At 41.6% G+C, this 23,615-nt stretch overlaps 1 protein-coding gene across 4 annotated transcripts in view; it reads left to right on the forward strand.

Moving 5' to 3' along the window:
* fbxl17 (F-box and leucine-rich repeat protein 17) overlaps positions 1 to 23,615 on the forward strand; it is a 753,967-nt gene that overhangs the window by 528,841 nt on the left and 201,511 nt on the right. For all 4 annotated transcript variants that reach the window (XM_080189041.1, XM_080189042.1, XM_080189040.1 and 1 more), the window contains exon 8: positions 8,201 to 8,277. In XM_080189041.1, the coding sequence (XP_080045167.1) occupies positions 8,201 to 8,277 (77 nt within the window). The remainder of the gene's footprint in view (positions 1 to 8,200; positions 8,278 to 23,615) is intronic.

Raw genomic sequence — 23,615 nt, forward strand, 5'->3', positions numbered from 1 at the left:
CCCTCTCCCCATAACCCTTAATCCCCTCGCTTATCAAAAACCCATCAACCCACATCTTAAAAATATTTAGTGAGGCAGCCTCCACCACCTCAACAGGCAGAGAATTCCAGAGATTCACCACCCTTTGAGTGAAGAAGTTCCTCCTCAACTCCGTTCTAAACCGCCCCCCCCTTTATCTTGAGGCTGTGCCCCCTAGTCCTACTGTCCTTTCTGAGCGGGAAGAGCCTGTCCACCTCTATCCTGTCCATCCCATTCATCATCTTATATGTCTCAATGAGATCTCCCCTCATTCTTCTAAACTCTAACGAGTACAAGCCTAGTTTATTCAGCCTCTCCTCATAGCTCAACCCCCTCAACTCCGGTATCAGCCTAGTAAACCTCCTCTGCACTCCCTCCAAGGCCAAAGTATCCTTGCGTAAGTACGGCGACCAAAACTGCACACAGTACTCCAGCTGCGGCCTCACCAATGCCCTATACAGCTGCAGCAAGACCTCCGTACTTTTATATTCAATCCCCCTCGCTATGAAGGCCAGCATCCCATTTGCCTTCCTGACCACCTGCTGCACCTGCAGGCTGGGTTTTTGCGACTCATGCACAAGGAGTTGGCCTCTTCATCATTCCTGACTCCGAGAGGTGGAATGATGCAGGCAGGAAATTCCCTGGAATTTCCTCAATGCCATTTGCATTCTGGTAGTTCCTTTAAGAACGTTGTTATCATTGATTAATTTTACATACTGATTTTATGAAGTAAGTGTCAAAGTGCTGTATAACCACTGGGAATAAAGTTATCTTGTATTACTTAAATCTATTTGGATATTGCTTCTTATCATCTAACGTTAGTAGTGTGTACATACAGACGATTGACACAATACAAAAATAAGGTTTACCATAGATAATGACTGTGCAGATGCTGTACTAACTCTTACTGTAACCTTGATAAATCTGATCAATCCTGTGCTGGTAACTGACTGTAAATCCTTGCCTTTGAGTAAGCATGGCTGTTACAGTCTGAAATAAATGGAACACTTAAGATGCCATAACCTGCAGCTTTAAAATTCACACTAATAGAGATGGTTAATGATTATCACGTTTTGTCTGGTATAACCAACTGCCCCTCTTAAACATAAACATTTTAAATGGTGGGAACTCAAGCTCTATATGATTTTTTTTCAGGCACTCCTTTCCAGTCTGGAAAGAAGAGCAATTTATATTAATGCAGAACCTTTAATGTAATGAAACACCCGCAGGCACTTCACAAGAGCATTATAAGACGAAGTGTGACACTGAGCTACACAAGGAGATACAGAACAATGTTTAATGCAGCCCGTCGCAGTGCAAAACATGGCAGCCGTGTCATGGGAGAACTCCATGAGTGGCAAAATCTCGCCGATTAAGTCGAAGGGTAGAAGGGGATTCCACAGGATTCCAGCTGCTGCTGGTGGGATGCCAATTAGACTCATTAATTCAACCCTGGACCAATGTTTTGCTTCTTTGCTACCACCTTCACCATTCTCTTTGCCCATTGTTCTGTGACATTTTTGTTATCTAATCTCTCCTGCCCTCTAATTTATCCTTGACCTTCCCTTTTGTTCCACTTCATGTACCATCCCACGAGTGTATATTTATTCAGCAGCATAAAACCCCCACATTTCTACCTCTCTTCAGTTCCGAAAAGTCAGATTGAACTTGAAACATTAACTCTATTTCATTCGTAACGCTTGCTCCCAGACCAACTGAGTTTTTTTTCAGCACTTGCAGTTTCATTCTGCCTTTGCTCACCTTTGGCCTGGGGTACCATGATGATTCTTTGCCTCTGGTAGATGCATTGCCGCTGCATCCCACTAGCATTTGACAGCAGGAGAAGCTGCTGTCTTGTGATTGGCTGGCAGTTCTCGGCGTACAGGACTTCCACCGCTAGGGACCTCAGTCGTGAGAAAGACCCAGCATTGGTCACCGAAATGTCTGTAAGACATTTGATTCTGTCAGATCTCCCATACAGAACTGATTGGCAGGTGTTCCCTGCCAGTTCTCCCACCAGTGAATGAGACTGTTGGTCTGACAGAATCCTGGATTATTGTATCAGGTGACCAAAAATTTGATCAAAGAGATAGGTTTTGAGGAGGGCCTTAAAGGAGGAAAGCAAGAAAAAGATGGAGAACTTTAGAGGGCGAATTGCAGAGTTTCAGCCTTGCAACTGAAGGTATGACCACTGGACGTGGAGCAATTAAAGTTGGGGATGCTCAAGAGACCAGAATTAGAGAAGTGCATATACCTTGAAGGGTTGTCAGACTGAAGCAGAATGTAAAGATAGGAAGAGTCAAGATCATGGTGGGATTTGAAAACAGGGATGAGAATGTTATAATCTAGATGCTGCTTGTTTGGGAGGCCTGTGAGCAAAAGGGTGATAGGAGAATGGGACACTGCAAATTAAGAGATGGACAGCAAAGTTTTGGATGACCTTAGGTTTATGGGGGATCGACCAAGCATATATTGGTATAGTCAAGTCTAGAGATAATAAGAGAAGAATGAACGTTTTAGCAGCAGATGAGCTGAGCAATATTAGAGATGAACATGGGCGATCTTAGTGATGGCATGAACATGAGATCGGAAGCATATTTGGAGATCAAACATTACACCAAAGTTTTGACTGAACCGATACAATCTCAGGCTCTTGTCATGGAGGAGGATGGAATTAATAGCAAAGTCATCAGCAAAGTAATGGAAAGAGTAATTAACAGTGCTATCAAGTGACAGTCACTCAGCAACCCGCTCACCAGCACTCAGTTTGGTTTCTGTCAGGGTCACTCAGCTCCTGATTTTATTACGAAAGAGCTGAACACAAGAGATGAGGTGCAAGCAACTGCTCTTGATATCAATGCAGCATTTGACCATGTGTGGTATCAAGGAGCCCTAGCAAATTGAAGGCAGTGAAAATGAGGGGAAACCTCTCCACCAGTTGGAGTGCTACCTAGCACAGAGGTTGTGATTGTTGAAGGTCAATCATTTCAGTTCCAAGTAATCGCTGAAGGAGCTCCTCAGGGTCTTGTACTGGACCCAAACATCTTCAGGTGCTTCATCAATGACCTTCCTTCTATCATTTGTGGTTGGTGCAGTCTCGATGGGCTAAATGGCCTCTTTCTGCACTGTAGGGTTTCTATGATATAAGAGCAGAAGTAGGAATGTTTGCTGATAGTTGTATTAATGTTCAACACCATTACAGCTCCTCAGACACTGAAGCCATCAATATCCATATGCAGCAAGGCCTCTAAAATATTGAAGCGAGGACTGATAAGTAACGATTAACATTTAAAGCACACAAGTGTCAGATAATGACAACAGAGAGGGTCAAACCATTACCCCTTGACATTCAATGTAATTCCCATCATTACCATCAATGAATCCTCCTCCACCACCACCACCACCAACACCCTCCCTCCCTCCCCATGGTATGCCTATGTTATTTCAAAGAACAAAGAATATTACAGCACAGGAACAGGCTCTTTGGTCCTTCAAGCCTGCACTGACCATGCTGCCTGACTTAATAAAACTCACTACCCTTCTGGGACCATATCCCATCCTATTCACGTATTTGTCAAGACGCCCCTTAAAAGCCACTACTGTTTCTGCTTCCACTACCTCCCATGGCAGCGAGTTCCAGGCACCCACCACCCTCTATGTAAAAAGAAATCTGCCTTATACATCTCCTGTACCTTGCCTCTCGCACCTTAAACCTATGCCTCCTAGTAATTGACTCTTCCACCCTGCGAAAAAGCTTCTGACTATTCACTTAGTCCATGCTTCTCATAATCTTGTGGATTTCTATCAGGCCACCCCTCAACCTCTGTCGTTCCAGTGAAAACAAACCAAGTTTCTCCAACCTCTCTTCATAGCTATTCATAGCTTCATAGCCCTCCATACCATTTACATCCTGGTAAATCTTTGCTGTACCTTCTCCAAAGCCTCCACATTTTCCTGGTAGTGTGGCGACCAGAATTGAACACTTAATTCCAAGTGCGACCTAACTAAGGCTCTATAAAGCTGCAACACCACTTGCCAATTTTTAAACTTAATGCCCCAGCCGATGAAAGCAAGCATGCCGTATGCCTTCTTGACTACCTTCTCCACCTGCATTGCCATTTTCAGTGACCTGTGTACCTGTGAGCTGTGTTCCTTTATACCTTTTGACTTCCTTGTTTAACCATGGAATGTTTCCTTCCTTTTATAATTCTTCTTTCTCTCAGGAATATACTTTAATTGAGATTGATTTACTATTTCCCTGAACATCTGCCAGTGTTCCTCAATTGTCCTACCCTCAATTATTGTGCCCAGTCTACTTGGGCCAACTCTTTCCTCAGGCCTGTATAATTATCTTTGTCCAATACAAAAACTCTAGTATGGCACTCTATCTTTTCTCACTCAATCTAAAGCTGAAATTCTAGCATGCTGTGATCACTCTTTCCAAGAGGATCCTTAATAACAAGACTATTTATCAACCCTTGTTCGTTACATTATAGTAAATCTAAAATAACATGCTCCTTGATTGGCTCTGTGATATATTGCTCTAAGAAACACTCATTGAAATCTCCCTCAAGGCTACCCTTGCCAATTTGATTAATCCAGTCAAAAATCACCCATGATTACCGTAGCTTCTCATAAGCCTTCATTATTTCTTGTTTTATACTATGCCCCATTTTATAAGTATTGCTCAGGGGCCTGTAAATTACTCCTACCAAGGAATTTTTTCCTTTGATGTATGATGTATTTATTAAATGTTGATCAGTATGCAAATTGTAATCATTTTATACTGAATGTTAGTATGCTCCTTTATTGTTAATTTATTTTTATTGCCATCTGGGGTCACTTTAATTTCCAAGTGTTAAAATGGAGTCACATTGGAAAATGGTTTGGGAAGCAAAAGCACTGGTCTAACATTTGAATGCCTTCCCTTATTTTTCAATTATCAGAAATGGACACAGTATTCAAGCTGTTGTCTGGTGGAGTGCTGTGCAGTATGGCTGTGACTCTCTCTGATGCAGTGTACTCTTTTGACTCAATGCAGCAGTCTATGGTTGGGTTAATTGTTGCATTGCAGTGTCAGTAATGGCCTTTCTATACTTTCATCAGGGGTTCCCAGGGAGTAGAGTTAAAACAGAAAAGCATAATTTCTGTCCACTGTTTCCTGCTGTTTAAGTTGACTGGTTCCACTGCTCTTAGTCAACAAGTGTGGACATCAGAGAATTACAATTCCTAGTGAAGAAGAATAGGGAAATTCAGTGTCACATACTTCCTTGTAATTGGGGACCTGACGGCAACTTACAAAAACATGAGACTCTGATGTTGTCCAGCTTCCAAAGCCAAGTCCCTTCTGTTTTAATCAGCACCATCAGTGGCAGCAGAATCAAGTCATGGCTTAAATATGAAAGGTCTCAAGTGAAGCATTTAGGGAAGATAGTGAGCAAAAATAACACATCTTTGTTGGAGCTTGAGGAGAGTACACATAGAGTAAACATGTGTCCCTTCCATCAATTTGCTTAACCTATTCATCTTGAGACACTAAAGGACAATTTAGCATGAACAATCCACCTAACCTGCAGATCTTTGGACTGTGGGAGGAAACCAGAACACCTGAAGGAAACCCATGCAAACACAAGGAGAACATGCAATCTTCGCACAAACAGTCGCACAAACAGTCACCCAAGGCTAGAAGGACCTGGGTCCCTGGCATTTTGAGGCAGCAGTGCAGACCACTGAGCCACTCTTACTGCATTCTGAGTAAAATCCGAGTACTGCTTAAATGCCATGGTGGTTTCTGCCTCTACCAGCCTTTAAAGCGGTGAGCTCTTAACTACTATACTCAACTCTCCTCTAGTCCTTATCCCAATTTCTTGAAATCTAGGCTCACTGGTTTTTGACCTCTGTTAAGGGAAATGGGTCCTCCCTCTCCACTTTATCCCCTTAATTTTATACAAGTCAACTAGATTTTGCCTCAACCCCCTCTGTTGCAAAGAACCCCAGATTATCCAATCTTTCCTTAGAGCTAAAATTCTTCAGTCCTGGCAACACCTTTGTATATCTTCTCTGTATCTTTCAAGCACAATCACATATTTCCTGTAATGTGAGGACCAGAATTTTGATTTATTATTGTCACATGTATTAGTATACAGTGAAAAGTATTGTTGTTTGCGTGCTGTACAGACAAAGCATACTGAGCACAGAGAAGGAAAGGAGAATGGGCAGAATGTAATAGTTGCTATTTACAATTGGTATTAAGCTTTGCTAGAATCTAGTTTAATAAGTTTGCTAGTTTACCGTTTTATTAATTCAGTATTATTTCTCATTTATTAGAATTAGAGAAAAGAAGCACTTTGAATCTTGGTTCTGTCTACAGTTGGAACTCATGTTGGCTCTAAGGTTCATAGCACTTTTCACGAATTTACAATGAGAAAACAAGCACAAAAAGAACGGTGCTATGGCTAAAAACAAGATAAGGGATGCTGGTCCCATGATAGAAAGGGAGTATAGAAGATACAATTACACAGATTTTTCTACAGTTCTAGTTTTTGGTGTATATCCTCAGGGTTTGGGTCTCAACTTAGAAGGATCAAGGAATACACTGGACAGGTACATAATTCTATGTGAGCAAGAGATACAGGAAAATTGGTTATTTCCATCCAAAGTTCAATAAAGACTATTATAATATGCATTGTAAGCTCCCATTTAACTGCCTGTATTAATTCCTGCTATGCTAAATAAAACCATTTGAACTACAGCCACTGTGATGTCAGTCTTGAACGATTTAATGTACAGTCGAAATGTAAACACAACCATTTATCAATTTCAAGATGCAATGATTAATTTGCTCACCGAGACTTAAGTTGATGTTTTCATTGTGATTTTCCATTCTTTGCCCATCATTTAAACTTTCTGCCAGAAGCCAGTATTTGGATTAATTTAAAACAACAACTGTGGCTCAGTCTTAACACTGAATCAGAAGGTTGTGGCCCAATTGTAGAGACATGATGTGGAGTTGCTGGCATTGGACTGGGATAGGCACAATAAGTAGTCTCACAACACCAGGTTAAAGTCCAGCAGGTTTATTTGGTAGCATGAGCTTTCAGAGCTTTGTCCCTTCCTCACCTGTGTAGAGACCACAGCACAAAGGTCCAGGCTGACACTCCTGTGCAGTCCTGAGGGAGTGTTGAGCTATGAAGAGAGGCTGGATAGACTCAGATTATTTTCTTTGGAGCAAAGAATGCTAAGGTTAATAGAAGTGGGAAAACTCACAACCTTTAAAAAGTATGTGGATGAGCATTTGAAATGTCATAACACTCAAGGCTTTGGGTCAAGTGCTGGAAAATGGAATTAGTGTAGATTTATTGTAGTTTGGTTGGTGTAGAATCGATGGGCTGAAGAGCCCCTTCTCTACTGTATGACTCTATGACTTTATGTTGGAGGTGTTTTGGAGAAGATGTTAAACTATAGCCCAATCTGCACTCTCAGATTGACATAAAGATCCCATGGCACTATTTTGAAAAAGTTCTGGGAAGTTGTCTCCAATGTTTTGGCCAGAATCTGTCCCTCAATCAGACATTACAAAAAAAGCAGATTATCTGGGCATTATCACATCGCTGTTTGTGTGAGTTGCTATGCCTGAGTTAGTTGTTACATTTCCTGTATTACAATAGTGGTTGAAGTATTTCGTTGGCTGTAATGCGCTTCGTCATCTTGAGATTCTGGAAAGCACTAAAATAATGCAAGTCTTTTTTTTAAATGTGTTCCATTTTCTATCCTGTCGTATTTAATTTTTATGAACTCCCAATCTGTGCTGCAAAGTTGAACAGGCAACCTGCACTGAAGCCCTTGTCATTACAGCTCTTGATTGGCCAGGTTAGATGCGAGAGTAACCTATACAAATTCACTCTATTTTCTTATAATCCCTTCCATTGAGAGGCAATATTGAAAAACATATCCTGTGGGGAATCACGCCTAAAAATGATGTCTTACCAGTTGGCGACATAAAACTACAAAGCACTGATTTCTTAAAATTGATACAATGTTTTGTGATGGGGTGGATTTGGCATTGCATTTATCCCGTCTGTTGCAGGCAGATATTGTGATGATAGATCTCGTTTACTTAACAATTTTAAACCTTTGACTCCAATTTGTATTAAACAGAGCATCTTGTTTTGTTTTTTTGCAGATGTGTGGAATTCGTAGCGAAGGAAGGACAAAGCCTGAAGGAGCTGTACCTGGTGTCCTGTAAGATTACTGATTACGGTGTGTATTACTGCTGCTGTTTATCACTGCTGCCTTTGGGATATGTCTATGTCTGCAAACCTGAGATTATAAGGACATCGAATGTACGGGGCATTGAAGCCTCTCAAAAGTAATCATAAAAAGCTGGGGCATCTTTTGCTGAAACAGGATTTTTCAAATCTTCAGAATATCCAATCATTTTATGTTTCATTTAAACTGCATGTTAACTTGTACAAATTTACCAAAGTCTAGGGTGTTACTAGTGGGACAATTTTAAATGATACCAATCGATTTAACTGATTTTTTTAGAAAAACCTCTTTCCCCCTCAAATCAAAGAAAGTGGAATCTGGTTAATCTGTTTGAAGATTCTCGTATTTTTGAAGAATTTAGAAAGTTATTTTCTTATCTTGCCATATAAGCAGGCAAGGACACATCACAGAAAATTTGAGATGCAGGAGTAATTTTACAACGAGCCACATCCATGACCAACATTCTGCAACACTCCCCCCACTGTTAGTCCATCTGGTTTGCAAAGTTATCTTGGCAGTGCTACCCTTAACAATCCATAATGTGAACCCTACTTAAGAGTGATTTTGACGTTTCTGCAAAAGTACTTATTAGATACCCAGTTTATGCATGTTTCTGAATGTGTAAAATACAGTATAATCCAGTTGACGATCAATTCCAAAGATTTGTCCACTTTCACAACGCTATTCTTTCACGTTGACAGTTTGCCAGTTGTCACACACAACAACTTGGCAACTGCATTACTTCATGGTCATAAATCTTTTGTAATTGCAGCACTGTTATCATACATTTCAGCAAACATAGATATTCAGGCTATAGTATTTCATGATGAACCGTGAAGAGGCAACATAGAGGGCAATTTTCCAATCTTGTTGCACCTGGCACAGATCGCACCTATCCTGGAAAATAGTGTGCAGGCCTAAAAACTGGTGTTGTACCCGGTGCCAAACAGTTTGCAATTGTTCCGGACCCTTTCAATGGAGCAAACTGGATAGCTCCCAGAAAGGGCACAAGGCCAATTGGCACATTTAAAATAGCATGTCCCATTCAATGCTGGATTCTCCCAGCTCCCAGAGTCTTCTAATCTTTGAGCTTGGCCTGAGACTAACGAGAATCACAACTGGTCTCCAAATGGCAGTGCCCTCCAGGTACTCTGGCACTGTCCACCAGACACTGGCAGTGTCAGTTGGGCACCACCAGTGTGCAAGGGGCAGTGCCAGAGCTGGGGCCTGAGTGGGTCTATAACGGGGAGCTATGCAGGCGAGTTATGCAGCAGTGAAGTATGAAAGGGAGCATCAGAGGTCATGGGGTGGGGGAACATGTAGAAGGTACCCATTGGAAGGGCCCCGATGCCAGTGAACCTTGTCGGTGAGAGGGCGGGGAAACATGCGACAATGGTGGGGTGGGGTCTTGATGTCCATGGGGGAGGGAGGGGGTCTCCCAGTGCAGTGAGAGATCAGGGCGCCCTTCCAAAATGGTGCCTGAGCACTTTGCAGCTCAGCTCACTGGCATGTTTAGGCTCCACCCTTCCATCCCCTCAAGCAGGTATGTAACTCACAACTCTCTGAAAAAAATGACCTAAGTGTGGGACAGTTGTAGCCCAGACCACACCTGACAGACTGGCTCACATCAGTCCGATATTCCTGCCATTATGACGTTTTTTTATGGGTGAAAATTCAGCCCGTAGTTTTTGCTCACCAAGTCTGTTCCTTTCTCCAATCCATTGTCATGTCTCTACTCATCTGGTGTGATTTGGAAAAGCTTTCAAAACACAGCCATCTCCATGAAAATTGTAGTAATTCTGAAATGCCCACTTCCAAAATGGTGCCGTCAACTTCTCAACTACCTGGTGTGAGGTACCTTAACTTCACAGCTGGAAGACTTTTCTTTTAGGTTGTCTTCTGGACCTACACTCTCCATCCAGCAGAAATACTTGCCTTCAAGCCACCCAATCAGTTCCCATTAATGTCATGAAAACTGTGATCAAATCACTTTTTGACCTTCTAAATTCTGGGAAATACAAGGCTAGGTTGTGTAATTTTGTGTTCCTCTGGACCTCCACTGCTTCCAACTTTTCAAAGTTGTTCAGCACCATTTGCGACTCCTCAGACACTAAAGCAGTTCATGTCCAAATGCAACAAGTCTTGGTCAATATCAGGGCTGGTCTGACAAGTGGCAACTCACATTTGTGCTACGCAAGTGACCGTCTAATTCATTTGGTTCAACCATATAATCATCTTAAAAAAATCATTAGTCAATATTCAGCCTTTCAGCTGTTAAACTACAAGTTATTGGACGAAATCTTATCAAAAAAATGGCAGTGTTGTTTCCGGTGAGAAAGTCAGTGTGTTTCTGCATCCAGAGAAACCGATCAGTTTTCTTTCCGGATCTTAGAACATTCTGCCAAAAAAAATTCAAGGAATGTGTTTCACAGCATTATTCAGGGAGACTGGGCCTCAGCACGCCAGCAAAACCCCACTGCTTAGAGATTGGCATCATCTTTAAAGGCCACCCCTGATACAACCCTGAGCAATCCTCACCCTCCAACCCAACATGGAGGTCACTTTTCTACACCCATCCCCCTGATTATTGGCCCTTTCTCTCCCCTCATCCCTGCCCCCACAGTCTGAGCCAGCACTCACCTGAACTACCACTTCACTCCCCCCCCCCCCCCCGCCCCCTTCACTCTCCCCCCCCCCCCCCCCCCCTCACTTCCCCGCCAGTAGCCATTTCTGGCAGGGGATTTTTAAAAAAAAACTCCTTCCCTGTCCGCCAGTGAGAGGGGGAAGTCCCCTCACTAATAACATGCTAATGTATTAAAATGAGCTTTCTGTGGTCCCACAGCATGTTTCACACCACTTGACTGGTGAGGGACCAGTAAGATTGGAATGTGGAAACTCGCCAATGCGAATCATGCTCTCTGGGTTTTGAGCATGCGCCGTCATTCTTGCAGACGCAGCGTGTGGGCTCAAAATCACCCCAGTTGTTTTGAAAAACGCAGTTTATTTGAGCTCGAAGTTTGCTAATTGGAAGTTAACGAAGACCAATTAAACCAGCATAACCTTTTAAATAATTTTGATTGGCACCTTTGGAGTGTGCATTCTTCCTTATGACAGCACTCTGTAAGCCGTAGCAGTCCAGTGGGAGATCACAACACCTTTTACTTTCTCAAGGTTTGAAATACAGTACATTTAAAAGATTGATTTTTGCAGTTCTTTTTACGTTATATTTTGACTACAATCTAATTAAGTTGCAGTTGATCACATCACTGATTAAGCAAAGCTTTAATATTAATTTTCATTTCATATTTCTACAATGTTCAGTAAAAATGAGATACTAACAAAGAAAGAAAACCTAATACATTGTCAAGTGTAGCCAAAGATTACTCAGCTGAATGTTTTACAGTGAAGTTGGTCATTGTTCCTACATTCTCTCTTTTCACTTCTCCCCCATCAAACGAGAAGCTTGTCATTTTGTGGTTGCAATTTCGAGGCCTCAGTGAAATTGAGCGCACATTTTTAGTTATTTAAATCAAATTCTGCATCATCCTTGGCCTCCTGATTAAGCATTGTAATTTTATAGAAAACGACTTTGACACCAGATCCTCCAAATGGCTGGCATCATATTTCAACTTAACAAGATTCCACTGGAAGAATGCGTACATATATACACAAACATACATAATTTAATGTATTTTTCCTTCTCGCATCCTTTTTATTGTCTTTATTTATTTGCAGGTTATTCTGTTATTCTCCAGTTAAAAAACACAGCATTTTCTTTGGATTCCATTAGAGATTCTGCTCCATAGCTCCCGCAGAGCCCCAATTCCATATTTCTCCCTGGTAACTCTCTGACGCTGAACCAGATTGCTCAATGTCGTATTTGACCCCCAGGAAAAGTTTCCAATTGCGTGTCTCTGGCACCTACCAGATTGCCTATTTCCACCTTCGTACAATCAGCTGACTCCATTGCATCTCAGTCAATCTGCTCCCTAAACCCTCGTCCATGTTTTTTTCACCTCTGGGCTTGATTTGTCCAATGCACTTCAAGTCACCGTTCCACATTTTACCTTCCATAACTTTGAATTTATCCAGAGTCTGCTACCCATGTCCTTATTTGCATGGCCTCAACACTTCTTATCTTATAATCGCCTGCAGTCCTAAAATCTACATATATCTACACTGTTCAAACGCTGGCCTCTCTCGCAGTTCTGATCTTAATTCCTCCACTATTGGTGGCCATATCTTCAGATACCAAGGCCCTAACTCTGGAATTCCCTCCCTAAGCCTCTCCACCTCACACTCTTTCATCCTTTACAACACTGTTAAAAACTTAGCTCTGCCATATTATTGCCCTTTGTGGTTTAATGTCAAATTTTGCTTTATATTGCTGCTATGAAGCATGATGGGATGTTCTGTGATTTTCAAAGTGCTCTATAAATGCATGTTGTTGCTAAAGCTGGTTTTTACCAGTGGTAACTCTCGAGCATTTCCTTTCTGTTCCTTTGCGGCGTGCGTGATTGTTGTTTGGTGTCCCCCTGGGAGGACAACAGCTGAAATCTTTATGTTGATTTGAATAACAAAGGTGTGAACTGCTGCCTATAATATCATGCATGTACATATTCAGATAAACATCTAATGCAGGTTGGAATTGCATCAGTGTCGTGAACGAAGTTCAGATTAAGCCTGTACTTGTGTTGGGGACATTCTTGTCTTGTAGAGAAACAATAGAATCAATTATTAAGGGAGATGAGAGGCCAGTTAGAAAATCATAATATGATTACGCAGAGTATTTGAGGATTTTGTGGGCAGCGTGGTTGCACAGTGATTAGCACTGGTGCCTCATAGCACCAGAGACCCAGGTTCAATTCCCAGCTTGGGCCACTCACTATCTGTGCAGAGTCTGCAAGTTCATAAAATCATAGAATCCCTACAGTGCAGAAGGCAGCCATTCGGCCCATCGAGTACATCAACCACAATTCCACCCAGGCTCTATTCCCGTAACCCCCATATTTACGCTACTAATCCCCGTGACACTAGGGTCAATTTAGCATGGCCAATCAACCTAACCTGCACATCTTTGAAATGTTCTCCCCGTGTCTGCGTGGGCTTCCTCCAGGTGCTCCAGTTTGCTCCCACAGTCCAAAAGACGAGCTAGTTAGGTGCATTGGCTATGCTTAAATTCTCCCTTAGTATACCCGAATAGACGTTGGATTGTGGCAACTAGTGGATTTTCACAGTAACTTCATTGCAGTATTAATGTAAGCCTACTTGTGACCCTAATAAGTAAGCTTAAACTGATTTACAGAAGGAAAGTCATGTTTGGCAAGTCGATTAACATTGTTAGGTTGAAGCTAGCAGGTACCAAGGGAAGCCAGTGAATGGAGTTTATTTGGATTCTTAAAAAATATCCAACAAGGTGTCACAAATGAGGTTATCACAAAAATTAGGGCTCTTGGTATTGGATGTATGTATTTGCATAGATTGAGAACTGGTTAGTGGCCAGAAAACCAAGTAGGAATAAAGAAGTCTTTTTTGAGATGGCAAATTCTAACTAGTGGAATATTGGAAGGATCAGCATTTGTGGGTCAGCCATTTCCAATTTATGTCAGTGCCTTAAAAGAAGGGATTGCTTGAAATGCAACCAAGTTTGCTGCCTCTGCAAAATTTATTATGAAAACAAGATGCAAAGAGGGCACAGAGAGCCTGCAAAGAGATATAGACAAATTAAGTCAGAGGATAAGAGCATGACAGATGGAATATAATGTTGAGAAAGACAAAGTTATCCACTTAGGTTAGAAAAACAGAATATATTTTAAAAAGATAAGACACTAGGAAATGTTGGCGTTTGGTGGGTCTTGAGTGTCCTTGTACACAAATCACTGAAAGTTAACATGGAAGAACAGTAAGTAGATAAATAGTATGTTACACTTTGTCACAAAGGGATTGGAGTATCAGAGTAAAGAGATCAAACTGCAATAATGTGTAGTCTTGGTAAAAGAAGTGCCAAGAGTACTGTGCACAGTTTTGGCCTCCTTACCTAAAAAAGGGCCTTTTCCTGTTTGAGAGAGTACAGTAAAAGTTCATTAGACTGACTCTTGGGATGAAGGGATTGTCCTATAAGGAGAAATAGAATGGGCTAGGTCTATATTGGTTAGTGTCTGGAAGAATGAGAATTGGTCTCACCTGAAACATATAACATTTTTAAGGGGTTTGACAAGTAGCAAAACATAAAAAAGCATAAATTGGACAAGTGAAAAGGAAATGAGAGAAGAGTAGGTGGAGGGAAACATAGATGAGTAAAGCAAAGAGAGAAACAACAGAGGTAAAACCAGTGGAGAAATGAGATGACAAGAAGTATAAGTGAAAGAAGAGTGGAGTAATTGCATCCAGAGAGATAATGTGATTTCTGTGCTGTGAGAAATTTGAGGCCAAATTTTCATTGGTGTCCCAATCCTGCCGTCAGAATGAAATGTGCATTGGGAACCAAAATGCTGATAGCAAGATCTAATGGGTAACTTTGAAGAAGGACAGCCAGTTAGGGGCTCCTACGAGAGTTCACCCAGTTAAGGAGAGCAGATGGGCTTCTGAGTCTGGAAGGTCAATAGAAACCTTTCCAGCAGTCATGTCAGAGGTAGGAGTGCAGAAATATTTAGGGAGGTGCATAGGTGCTCGCCAGGTTCTCCTGCTCACCAGCCACAGATGAAGTAAGTAAGAAGGTGAGAAGAGTTAGAGCCATTATAAAACAGGGGAAATGGCCCAACAGTAATAGGCACTGCCACGGTTGTGACCTGTATTTAGAGTAGAGGCTTCCAAATGGATTGATGTCACCAGCTCCTGTCCTGCCACTAGGATGGGTTTATAGGTGGACTCCTGATGTGATGGGGGAAATCTATGCGCCAGATTGAATATCTGGGTGGCTTTAGGAGAATGTCTGTAATGAAATCCTTAGCGGGCTTAATTGATTTTTTGCTGTGTCCGTGTGGTAGTTAATTATTCTTGCTGTTGTGTGACTCCTGTATAATTTGTGGAGGCAGGAACTTATCAGGGAGCTGCAGATGAGCTCCTGCATTTCACTCTTGGGTTCAGGCCCTGCTGCCAAGGACCAATGAAAGTGTAACCCTTGGAGTCTAGGTCTACCTCAAGTCCACTATGGCTGGAATAATGGAAATGCAAGATATACAAAAAATAAACAAGACTGAATTAAGTACAAAGAGACAGGCCTGACTGTTTGCTTAGAGGTGAGAAACAGGAGCTGGATTTGTTTTTGGGTCAGAAACATGCCTCTGGGGACAGACTAATTAAGGATTTTCACATAGCTGTGCCCTTAATTGGTATAGAGGTGAGTTCCATGTTTAATTAAGAACAATGGCTTTTCAAAGCCGGAGGGTTAATCAGAGGCCTTATAGCCTTAGAAGTTTCAGCACAAGGTAAGTAAGTGGGGGAGCGCTTAAGCTAGAAGGTGCCCTCTCGATCACTGTAAAACAAAATTACAAAGCAGCCAAGCAGCCACTGTGATGGGAGAAGGGGGCTGGGTGGAGTTGGATCCAGGGTTAGGGTTGATAAATGGCTTTCCTACAGTGTTATATTTGGCTGTACCCCTGCCTAATCTGGAAGGACGGGCCTCTAGGTCTTCCTGCAAGTGTATTGGTGCACCTGCCTGCCTTTGAGTATCTGCTTCCAAGCTATTGATCTTCTCCAGAACCCGCACCCCCGCCCCCATCGTATCGGAAAATCCCAATTGGCCTTTTAAATGTGGCTTTAATAAGGTTAACTCTCTGCCTGCCTCGTGAGGGCAGGCAGCTTTCCCAGGCCCCTTCCCCCTGTCTCCCCGTCCTCAAAATGGCCGATGATAGTGTTCTGAACTGCCAGGCTGGCCACTGCCAGAAATTTTGCCCCACACTTCTCCCACCTTCGCTCTTGATTTCAGGGAGACCTGAAAATTCATCCTGCAGCATGTGAAGCATGAAGTGACAGATATATGAAAAGGAGTAAGACATTCGGAATAGATGAGTTAGAGATGAGAAGTTTTTTTTACACATAGGGAAAGATGAAGGAGAATGTCAGATAAAGTTTAACTTTATGCAACTTTGTGAAGGATACTGGCCATCACTGAAGCAAATTAAACCAACCATCTAAAACCCAAGAATAAATTCACTAAAAGCTATCTAGTACTGTATCGAAAATATTTGAAATGCCCCAGAGGCTTATTGTTTTAAAATACGTTTTGCTGTTGCTATGGCGTTTGTGTGAAGGAATAGAGCTTCTGGAGTGATATTGGTTTCCTGATATAGGACCTGCTGTCTTACTGGGTTATTTTTATCAATTGAGAAAAGATTCCCTGCCATCACAATATATGATTGCAAATGCTGGCAATATAAAATAAAAATAGTGTAAATCCATTCCAGATTCATCAGCATCTGAAAAAAGTAAAGACAGCTTTTGAGGGCAGATCATTCAGCATTGAATTCCAACAATGGTCTTGACATAAAACCTTATCTGGCCATTTGTCTTTCCAGATGCTGACAGTGTTTTTCTACGACTCCTGATTTTATTGTCCACACCTCATATATTATGAAGTTGTGAATAGCGCATGAGGCAGTACTTGGACAGAGTGTTGCTTATATGTCAAGACCCCATGCCAGTTTAGGTGTGTAAGATGTTCATTGCAATGAAGCACTACAGAGACAGGAAAATAGTGTTTAAAATGAGGCTATTAATGTTAATATCTGATCAAAAAGACATAGGGGAGAACTTTAACTCAGTGTACGGTTTTGATCAGACGAATCAAACCTAAATCACCTCCAAACTGGCCATTTTTGCTTTTAAAATTATGGGTAGAGAGGTGGAGGGCTTGGGTGAGGTGGGGGAGGGAGGGGATGGATACTCAATCAACACTGAAATGAAAGCAAATTACTGCAGACGCTGGAATTTGAAACAAAAACAGAAAATGTTGGAAAATCTTAGCAGGTCTGACAGCTTCTGTGGAGAGAGAGTGGAGCTAATGTTTTGAGCCTGGATGGCCCTTCATCAGAGGAGGTGTTAGCTCTGTTCTCTCTCCAGAGATGCTGTCAGACCTGCTGAGATTTCCCAGCATTTTGAACCAACATTTACCTATTGTTTATTTAACTATCATAATGAGGCGTTATGTCACAGATTTGGCCTGAGCTCCAGTTTTGGCCTTGGCCAGCCAAGTTTCCTGGGCCCCCAAAATGTAAAGGAAAGAATGTACTGCTTTTACAGCACTATGTGGATCAAGAACTCCTTAACAGCACTGTGGGTGTATCTACACCACACGCACTGTAGAGGTTCAAGAAGGTGACTGCCCAAAACCTTCTCATGGATAATTGGAGATCAGCAACCTTGCCAGCAATGCTCGCATCCCAAGGGTGAATAGATGAAAAAAAGGAGCAGAGCGCTTCCTCCCATCCTACCAAATTTACCAAGTTTCCCTGCCTGCTATTGGTTACCTCAGGATCAGGGATTGCACTCTCTAGGGGATACCACAACCAGGAGGCTTCCAGCTGGTCCTGGGCTATGGCCTCCTGGGAATCTCCCCCATGTGATAAGTATCCAAGACTAAAAATCATTGAAGAATCCCGACTGTGCAGAAGGAGGCAATTTGGCCCATCGAGTCTGTACCAACCACAATCCCACCCAGGCCCTATTCCTGTAACCATACATATTTACCATGCTAATCTACTGACACTAGGGTCAATTTAGCACGGTCAATCAACCTAACCCGCACATCTTTGGACTGTGGGAGAAAACTGAAGCACTCGGAGGAAACCCATGCAGACACAGGAAGAACGTACAAACACCACACAGTGACCTGAGGCCAGAATTGCACCCAAGTCTCTGGTGCTGTGAGGCAGCAGTGCTAACCGCTGTGCCACCGTGCTGTCCCCAAATCAAACTAGTTTCTGGGCAGGGAAGATCTTCCTCAGGAAAAAGGCGCACATTGTGATTTTAAAAGATTGCATTCTACCTAAGCAACACAACTTCCCACTCCTGCTCACAAAACTCACACCAGTGCATACTTGAGCCATACTTGACTGTTGTATCATTTGTGAGTTTTCCAATCATCTCACAAGTATTTAATTTTCGATTTAAAAAAGTGAAATGTTTCCATTAGTTATTAGGAAGCTAACTGTTTTGGGAGAAAGGTTATTTGGTGTTTGTTCCATTGGTAACACTGGAAAAGTTAAAGAAAAACCTGCATTTATATAGTGCCTTTCAGAATCGCTGGACATCATAAATCGCTGAACAGCTAAGTAAGCAGTTTTGAAGGGTAGTCACCGTTGTAATGTTTGAAACCCAACAGCCAACCTGTACACAGCAAGCTCCCACAACAGAAATGTGATCATGATCAGATAATCTGTTTTTCCAATGATCCTAATTGAGGGCTAAATTGGCCAGGACATTGAGATAATTCCCCTATACTTCCTCAAATCAGTGCTATGGGATCTTTTATGCCCACTTGGAAGAATGGATAGGCTGTTGGTTTAATATCTCATCTGAAAGATGGCAACTCAGTCCCAAATTGGAGAAACAGCCTAGATTTTATGTCCAAGTCTCTGGAGTGGTACTTCAACTCACAACTTTCAGATTTAGAGGTAAGAGTGCAACCAATAGTGTCACAGTTTTGGTGTGCAACCTTCATCCACCGACAATTTTCAGCAACTCATATCACACGAAAACCTTCAATAAAACAGATATGCTGGAACTACTCAGCAAATCAAGCAACTTCCGTGAAAGGAGAAACAGTAAAAAGGCTGTCAACCTGACAGGTTAATTCTGCTTCTTGTTCCATACGTGGTGCCTAATACGCCGAGTATTTCCAGCATTGTTGGGACGGAGAATCCCAGCTGTGGGCGAGCTCAAAGAATTCCGGCCTTTATTGAGGTGGCCCAAGTCATGAGAATTCAAGATAATCAGTTGAGATGGAGGCAAGTGGATTCATTCTGTGAATACGGTGGAAAATGTATGTTAATTTTTTTTAAGTTAATTCACATATATAGGTGAGAGATAATAGCAGACACGAGGTTGTGAAAATAATCATGTTGTAAAAGAAATAAAAGTTAAAAAAAACTATGTAGGATTTTTAGTTGTGTGTACTTCGCTAATATTACTGTAATCTACTGTAAACTCTCGATAGTATTGTGACTAACAGAACATTTCTTGGAAGATGCTCTCTGCAGATTAGGATTGATTGACAAGCAATTTATCAGCTATTTGACAGGTAATTTTGATCATTAGCTGAGTAAATCAATCACCAGTCATTTCAAAATAAAGATTTAATGTTAATCAGGAGTTCAGATGGTTTCCCCAATTAAATTTGTTCACTATATTTTCAGGTGATATGTATTGGTTTTAAAATATATTTATTTTTGTGCGGTGAATACATGTCTGTTTTGATGGTGGCATTAGATCAGGTGCTGAGTAAATACTGTCACAAGGTTATCTGCTAAAATGGTTTTAAAATACCAATTCCTTTTATTTGATGCACAGAATGTTGGCAACACAATTTGCATTTATTGTCCACCCCTAGTTACCCTGAAAAGGAGGTGATGGGTTCTATTTCTCAGCGAAACGGTAGTCCTTGTAGTAAAGGTTACCTCACAGTCGTGTTAGATGGAGTGTTTCAGGATTCTGATCCAGCACTGGTGAAGGAAATATGCAATATTTGTCCAAGTCACAATCATACGTGACTTGGAGTGAAATTTGATGGTGATGGTGTTCCTGCAACATTGTTCTTCTCGGTGGTTGAGGTCACAGTGGAGGGAGGTACTGTCAAAGAGGCGGGTGTTTACTTGCAGTGTATCCTTTAGATTCAACGTACTTGCAGCCATGGTTGTCATTTAAAAAGCATGATAGTGCACCAAGGAAGAGACTGAGTTTTGCAGTGGTATAGCACTCTTTTTCACTTTGGACTTGGATTTGAATCCATTTTGGCTTGATGAAATTATGAACAGAAAGAGGATTTTCAACCCCTCAAGTCTGCTTACCATTCATTAGATTATGGCTGATCTGCACCTCAACTTAGTTTAACTCCACATCCTTGATAATTCTTACCTATCAATCATACAGCAATTTCAATCTTGAAAGCTCAAATTATCTCACCAACTACGGTATTTTGGGGGGAGAAAATTCCACTATTCAGCTGTGTAGAGAAATGCTTCCGGATTTCCTCCTGAATGTCTTAACTCTAACGTTAGCATTATTCCCGCCTCCTCCTCAATTCCGTCGTCAAGGAATATAGTTTCTCTGCATTAGCAGAACTTTTAACATTATAAACACCTTGTCTAGACCATCCCTCTGTCTTATATATTAGGGAATAGAAGTTTATGTAAGCTTTAAGTGAACACTCAAAGCTTTGATATTGTTCCTGTGAATCTGCACTGCATCATCAGTATATCCTTCCTGAGGTGTGGTGTCTAAAACTGAATGCACAGCTCCAGATGGGGTTTCAGAGGTTCTGTACCACTGAAGCATAATTTCCTCCTAAATATAATCAAGTGCAGGGATGTAAGTCTTTTTTGCCTGTCAGTTTAAGTGAACTGAATTTGGGATAATCACTAGACTGCAACTGAGCATAAGCAACAAACTGCTTTTATATTGGCTCTGAATGTGCAGTGTCAGTTGACATGTAATATTTTGCACAGTCTGTTCTGATGTGCCACTTCAGTGATACTAGCATTTATAAATATTTTTTATATTACTTTTAAGGGATAAAAACTTGGACTGTTTTATTTAGTTCTTAATAAAAAAAAAGGCTGTGATTAAAGTGACAAATTATCAAACTGCCTGGCTAGCATCCAGTGCTGGATGAGCAGAAATATTCTTCCGTTAAATGCTTTCTTCAATTGCCATTACAACCTTTACCGTCCCCATTTCCTACCTTTTCTTCCCTGGCAACTGACTTCATTCCTCTCCTTGGCAACTGTCTGAAGCCGAAGCAGACTGTTCAACTTCAGTTTCATATTTCACCCAAGTGAATTCTTGACCACATTTCGACGCCATCACTGAAGCAACGTATATTTGTCCCTACCAACCATCATCCAAGTCTTTGTTACGTTCAGACTTGACTATTCAAGAATCTCACACATTTTATTCTCCACAAAATTGAATCATCCGAAGCTCTGCTGCCTGTGCCCTTATTTGCACCAGTTCCAACCACCCAGCACCCTTGTGAATGATGACCAACACTGGCTCCCTTTCAAGCAATAGAACATAGAACATTATAGCACAGTACAGGCCCTTCAGCCCTCAGTGTTGTGCTGAGCAATGTTTTAAAGCAAGTACTCTGCGTTGTTTTCAAATCCCTCCATGGCCTCCCCCCTCCCTCTCTGTAATCGGCCCCAGAACCAAAACCTTTTAAGATACGTCCACTCATAAGAACATAAGAAATAGGAGCAGGAGTAGGCCATCTAGCCCTTCGAGCCTGCCCCGCCATTCAGTAAGATCATGGCTGATCTGACGTGGCTCAGTTCCACTTTCCCGTCTTCTCCCCATAACCCTTAATCCCCTTGCCTATCAAAAACCTATCTACTCGTGTCTTAAATATATTTAGCGAGGCAGCCTCCACCACTTCAACGGGCAGACAATTCCAGAGGTTCACCACCCTTTGTGAAGAAGTTCCTCCTCAACTCCGTTCTAAACTGTCCCCCCCCTTATCTTGAGGCTGTGCCCCCTAGTCCTACTGACCTTTCTGAGCGAGAAGAGCCTCTCCACCTCTATCCAATCCATCCCATTCATCATCTTGTACGTCTCAATGAGATCTCCCCTCATCCTTCTAAACTCTAATGAGTACAAGCCTAGTTTATTCAGCCTCTTCTCATAGCTCAACCCCCTCAACTCCGGTATCAGCCTAGTGAACTCTCCTAATTCTGGACTCTCCAGTGTCTCCGATATTAATTGCTTCACCAGTGGCTGTAATTTTGGTTGCCCAGAACCGAAGCTCTGAAATGCCCTTTCAACACGTCTCCACCTCCCTCTTGTGCTTTTGTCTTTGAAGGCACTCCTTCAAGCTTGTCTGTTTAATCAAACTTTTGGCCATGTGTGCTAACATGGCCTTATGTGGCTCAGTGTCAAATTTTGCTTCATAACAATTTTGTGAAGTACCTTGAGATATTTTATTATTATTAAAGACACTATTCAAGTACAAATTGTTGTTGTTAAACAACATTTAGGTGTTTGTTCTGTGGAAGTGGATGTGTATTGGGAAAAAAACTATCTGTACAGTGGAAAACCCTGAAAACTCAGGCTTTTTGTTAGTACAAAACTGAAAGGAAAGCGGTACCTCAATTTCCGGAAGGGTCGGATGAAAGCAGAATGAAGCTCACAGGATGAAAATTGCATGGAGATTAGCGGTTGATTATGCCACTTCTCTCCTTCAGAAAGGATGTTATCATTTACAAGGACTTGGAAGAAAGTGAGCTTTACTTCAGCTTTAGGAAGATAGTGTGTCAAATGAATTAGTTTGGAGTCATCGTGTGCGGCTGACAAAGTGGATAGCAATCGTATATGTAATTGTGTCACTGTCTTTTTGATTTTCCACTCTAATTCATTTTTTTATTCATTTCCATGGAATTCCAGGATATTCTGTTCAGAAATACATCAACGAAAGCGCTTTTTTGTATTCACGTGGGGATGCATTTGAAAAGCATGTATCTGACGCCATAATATATTGATTGTATTTTGATTGAAAATGGAGACTGTTGGGTTTTTTTTAGGCTTTTTAAACTTTTCCATTTTTCATTGCCTTGTTAATGACTTACAGTTAAAAATGGATTTGATCTGTGTTGCTGTGTATTACATTCAGTTGATTCACTGAATGTTAGCTGCAGTATAAAAATATGGAAGTGATATTTTATGAAGCTATGCATAATGTATTCAGACAACAGATTTTAAATGCTTATTAATTTTTTTGCAATAATTAGGGAACGAAGTCTGAAATCAGGCCCCTCTTCCCATTCGCCAAGTCAGCAGCAGTGATTGACATGGTAATCAGTGTATTATATTTCACACTGTAGTACATGCTGATTTGTAAACAGATTCAGCTTCTGTTGCTGCAGTTTGTTCAGCTATCGCTTCCTTGCAGAATAGTGCAAAAAGCTAGGCTTCTGATTATTCCCTTTTTAGGATGTGGCAGATTGTTCATGTTAGAGTCACTGGTATCCTGCATCAGCAACAGTGTCCACAGTGTCGGTGTAATATAAAACATATATATGATTGCTTCTGCTTTTCTCTCAGAATTCTTCCAGTCAGCAGCACCAGCTAGAACACTACTTTTTAAAAGGTGTGCGAGAGTAGCCTTAGTGATGCTCCCT

This window comes from Carcharhinus amblyrhynchos, chromosome 5, assembly GCF_965287045.1.
Source record: "Carcharhinus amblyrhynchos chromosome 5, sCarAmb.v2.hapA, whole genome shotgun sequence".
In the NCBI taxonomy this organism is placed as follows: domain Eukaryota; kingdom Metazoa; phylum Chordata; class Chondrichthyes; order Carcharhiniformes; family Carcharhinidae; genus Carcharhinus; species Carcharhinus amblyrhynchos.